The sequence below is a fragment of the Eptesicus fuscus genome, chromosome 4, assembly GCF_027574615.1.
Source record: "Eptesicus fuscus isolate TK198812 chromosome 4, DD_ASM_mEF_20220401, whole genome shotgun sequence".
NCBI lineage: Eukaryota > Metazoa > Chordata > Mammalia > Chiroptera > Vespertilionidae > Eptesicus > Eptesicus fuscus.
In genome coordinates this window covers 17,574,248-17,577,789 of record NC_072476.1, presented here as the reverse complement: position 1 = coordinate 17,577,789, position 3,542 = coordinate 17,574,248, and the positions used below count along the sequence as shown (strand labels likewise).

Sequence of the window (3,542 nt, the reverse complement as noted above, 5' to 3'; positions counted from 1 at the left end):
CGTCGGGAGGAGGAGAATCCACTCCCACAAGGCCTGGGGCTGGCGTCAGCTGTTCCATCCGGACTACAGATCCCAGAATGCAATGTTCCGCACGCAGGCCTGTGACGGCCGAGCGTGCTCCTTTAGGGATCCGACTGCAGGTGCGATCCCGAGGCTCTTGCGGGCCATGGTAAGGAGTCGGAAGGTAGGGACTGAGGGAGGTGAGGTACTTTGGGGGTCCAGGTCAGGCCTGTGATTCGCAGGGTGCGCGGGAGAGACCTTAGCGTGGGTTACGCTTTGTTATTCCCCGGCTTCCTCTGCGCTCAGGTCACGTGCGTCACCAGCGACACTAAAACTCACTGAGCACTCACCTTGCATCAAGTCCTTCCAGTGCTCTTGAGGGCTTTACAACTCACATCTCAGTCAGTATATTCTGAATACCCATTTGGAAGATGAGGAAACTGAGGCCCAGAGAGGTGGAGTACCTGTGCCCCAGGATCCACAGCTGGCGACTTTAGGAGTCAGGATTGGAACCCAGATCTAGTTGCAGAACCGAAAGCATCTTTCACGGCACTACCCAAGGGGTGGAACTGTGCGCCTGATAGAATCCCTGTGCTTCTGTCCGGCGCCTTCATCCCTTTCTCCTCCTCCATTCTTCCCCCTCCCCCTAACTAGGCTAAGAAAACACGCCCCTTTAGCACCCAGACGATGCTTAACCTGATAGAGACTCAGAAAGTTATTGTGCTAAATATCTAGCGGATTTGTTGTCCACTGGGACAGGGATTGTTTAGTTTCCTGCTTGGGGAAATGTTCAGCCAGCCTTATGGATGCACTGCCCAGCCCACAGTTGGCTCTCCCTCGGTCCTTGTTTGCTGAATGAAGACTGTGCCTCCTTCCCGTAACTTGACCTGCCTGGAGGAAAGAGGACCAGTGTGAGAGTCAGACTCTGCCCTACTCACTGGCTGTGTGTCTTTGGGTAAATTTCTTACCTTCTCTGGTGGTAAAGAGGTTCCTATTTCACACAGCGAGGTAAAGCGTCTGGCTTCCCCTTCCCCTCCATGGTGATAATGGCACCCTCGCAAGATTCGCAAGATTGGCGGGAGCCTCCACGTAAATGCCCTGCAGGTGTTCATTGTGTGATGAGCATGGTTGAGTTCTTTGAGAGAAATGGTCTCTTGTCTCCCTTCCAGGCTGCCCTCCTCCGAGCTGTGCCGCGGTTGCCAGGGCTGGCTGTGTGGAGAAGGCCTCTCTACGGGCTGCAGTGCTGCAGTGGGCAGGATTTTAGGAGATGGCTGGGGAGCAAGTCACCCACCTCGAAGGAGAAACCACCAGGCACAGAGACAGAGAAATTCCAGATGATCTACCGGTTCGATGCCATCAGAGCCTTTGGGCATTTGTCTAAGCTGAAGGTGGCACAGACAGCCCTGACGGTGGTGGCCCTGCCGCCTGGCTTTTACTGGTACTCCCAGGGCCTCGTGACTTTCAACAACCTGTGTCTCATGGGTGGGATGGCTGGCTTCGCCCTGGCCATGCTGTACTGGATGAGCTATTTCTTCCGGAGGCTGGTGGGCATCCTGTACGTGAACGAGTCGGGCACCGTGCTGCGGGTGGCCCACCTGACCTTCTGGGGCTGGCGGCAGGACACATACTGCCCGGTGGCCGAAGTGATGCCTATGGCAGAAACCCAGGACCGGCCCCAGGATATTTTCATTCGGATCCAGCAGTACAGTGGGAAGCAGACCTTCTATCTCACCCTGCGCTATGGACGCATCCTGGACAGAGAGCGTTTCACACAGGTGTTTGGGATGCTGGACACGCTCAAGTGAACGATTGGGGACTGGGCTTCTGGGTTGCCCTGGGCCACCTGGACCTCCGACCGAAGGCTGAGGGTGTGGGTGAGGCTAAAGAAGGGGATCTGACAGCTGGAGACTTTGCCAGGCCCCCTGGGAAACGTGACTGTTGGGATGAAGAAAATCGTGAGGCGGATGCTAATAACCCAGCTTAGGGAAGAGGCCTGAGTGCAAATTCTTACCACACTTGTGCATGACAGTCAGTTAGATAATGGCCAGAAGTTTCTGTTAAGAGCCAGTTCTTGGAAGAAGCTATGCCCAGTTCACTCTACACACAGTGCTGTGAAGTGGGGAGGTGGTGTGGCAGGGGGAACACTGGATTTGGAGTTGGAAGACTTGGGCTCTGTTTGTCCTTAACTCCCTGTCCTGGGTCAGGTAACTGAGTCTCTCTGGGCCTTGTTTTTCACATTTGTAACATGGAAAATCCTGCCTGTGTCATTGGGTGGGTGTGAGAATAAACAGGAAATGTCAAGTACTTTGCAAACTCAACGGGCAAGAGCAAACATTAAGTGTTAGTTCAGAGGTGATGGCATGGTGGACCCAGCAGCAGGTAGGACTGGGGTGAAGCCTAGAGGTGGGTCATTTTGTTCTGCCGGATGGTAACTGCACAACTGGGGCGGGCGTGTCATCCAAGCAAGCACAGCACACCTGCCAGGACTCTTCACTACCCAGAGGTCTAGGGCTCTCACCTCAGATGCTTCTGTGGACTTCGTGTTCCTGGGCCAATTTTTTGCCTGAAAAATAGGTTCTCAAACCCTGGCTCCCTGTGCAGGATCACCTGGAGAGATTTTTAAAAAATATTGTTACCCAGGCCCATGACCAGGTCCCCCAGGTGGTTCTCACGCAGCCTGGGGTCTCACCACACTGGGAGGTGAGAGCCTGGATTCTCACCAGCCTGGGCATGAAAGAACTTCCACTTCGATGCTCACGCAGAACCAGCAGAGGGCACACCGAGCAAATGCGTTACCCATGCCTTTATTCCTGACCTAAAATCACAGGTCACGTGACAATGGGAATTGGGTTAGGACTTCTACTACACCTGTAGGGCAGCACCTAGGAGCTAAGAAAACCCCAAATCAATATCAACTAAGACAGCAAAACTCCCCTGTGCTCAACCCTTGTAGATTCTGGTAGAAGCTGGATACCTGCATTTTTATGCTTCCCAGGTAATTCCAAGCACCCCACGTTCTGAAAATTACTGTGTGGGGTTTACCCTTCCCCACAACTGTGCAGCAGCTTCTCAGAAAATGGAAGTGGGCTTTAGATTCAGGTGGTGGATATACTGGTGATTACCCTCCTTGACAACAATTCCAAAATAGTTATCTAATAGAAATACCCAAGCATACGTATGAGGATGTTCACTGAATGTTTCTAATAGCAAAACACAAAACCATAGCACCAACAAAACTGGAAGTAAGCTAAGTTTCCATTAGTAGGCAACAAGGTTAAACAAACGTTGGTAAACTGTAATTGAAAAATAACATTTAAAAAAAGTTGGTAGATCCATACTATGGGATGTTACATGGTCCTTCAAAGGAGTGAGGTGGAGCCCTGGCCTATTGTGGCTTGGTTGGAGTGTCATCCTGTACACCAAAAGGTGGGTTTGATTCCCAGTCAGGGCACATACCCAGGTTGGGGGTTCAGTCCCCTGTTGGGGCGTGTATGGGAGGCAACTAATTGATGTTTCTCTCTGCCTTCCTCTAAAATCAATAA

General features: G+C 52.2%; 1 protein-coding gene across 2 annotated transcripts; it reads left to right on the top strand.

Annotated features, from left to right (window-relative positions):
* Nucleotides 1–37: 37 nt before the first annotated feature.
* TMEM186 (transmembrane protein 186) lies at nt 38–2,538 on the top strand. 2 transcript variants are annotated; one of them, XM_008141601.3, is made up of 2 exons: nt 38–169; nt 1,170–2,538. In XM_008141601.3, the coding sequence occupies exons 1-2, from the start codon at nt 83–85 to the stop codon at nt 1,803–1,805; spliced, it is 723 nt and encodes a 240-aa protein (XP_008139823.2). In that variant the 5' UTR covers nt 38–82; the 3' UTR covers nt 1,806–2,538. The 2 variants fall into 2 exon arrangements, with proteins under 2 accessions (XP_008139823.2, XP_054570689.1); XM_054714714.1 differs by having other exon boundaries at nt 38–184.
* The last annotated feature ends 1,004 nt before the right edge of the window (nt 2,539–3,542 follow it).

Coding starts and splice junctions, on each gene's coding strand:
- TMEM186 (XM_054714714.1), top strand. CDS start 83: ATGTTCCGCACGCAGGCCTGTGACGGCCGAGCGTGCTCCTTTAGGGAT. Junction 185..1,169: donor CCATGGTAAGGAGTCGGAAG/GTAGGGACTGAG, acceptor TCTCCCTTCCAG/GCTGCCCTCCTCCGAGCTGT.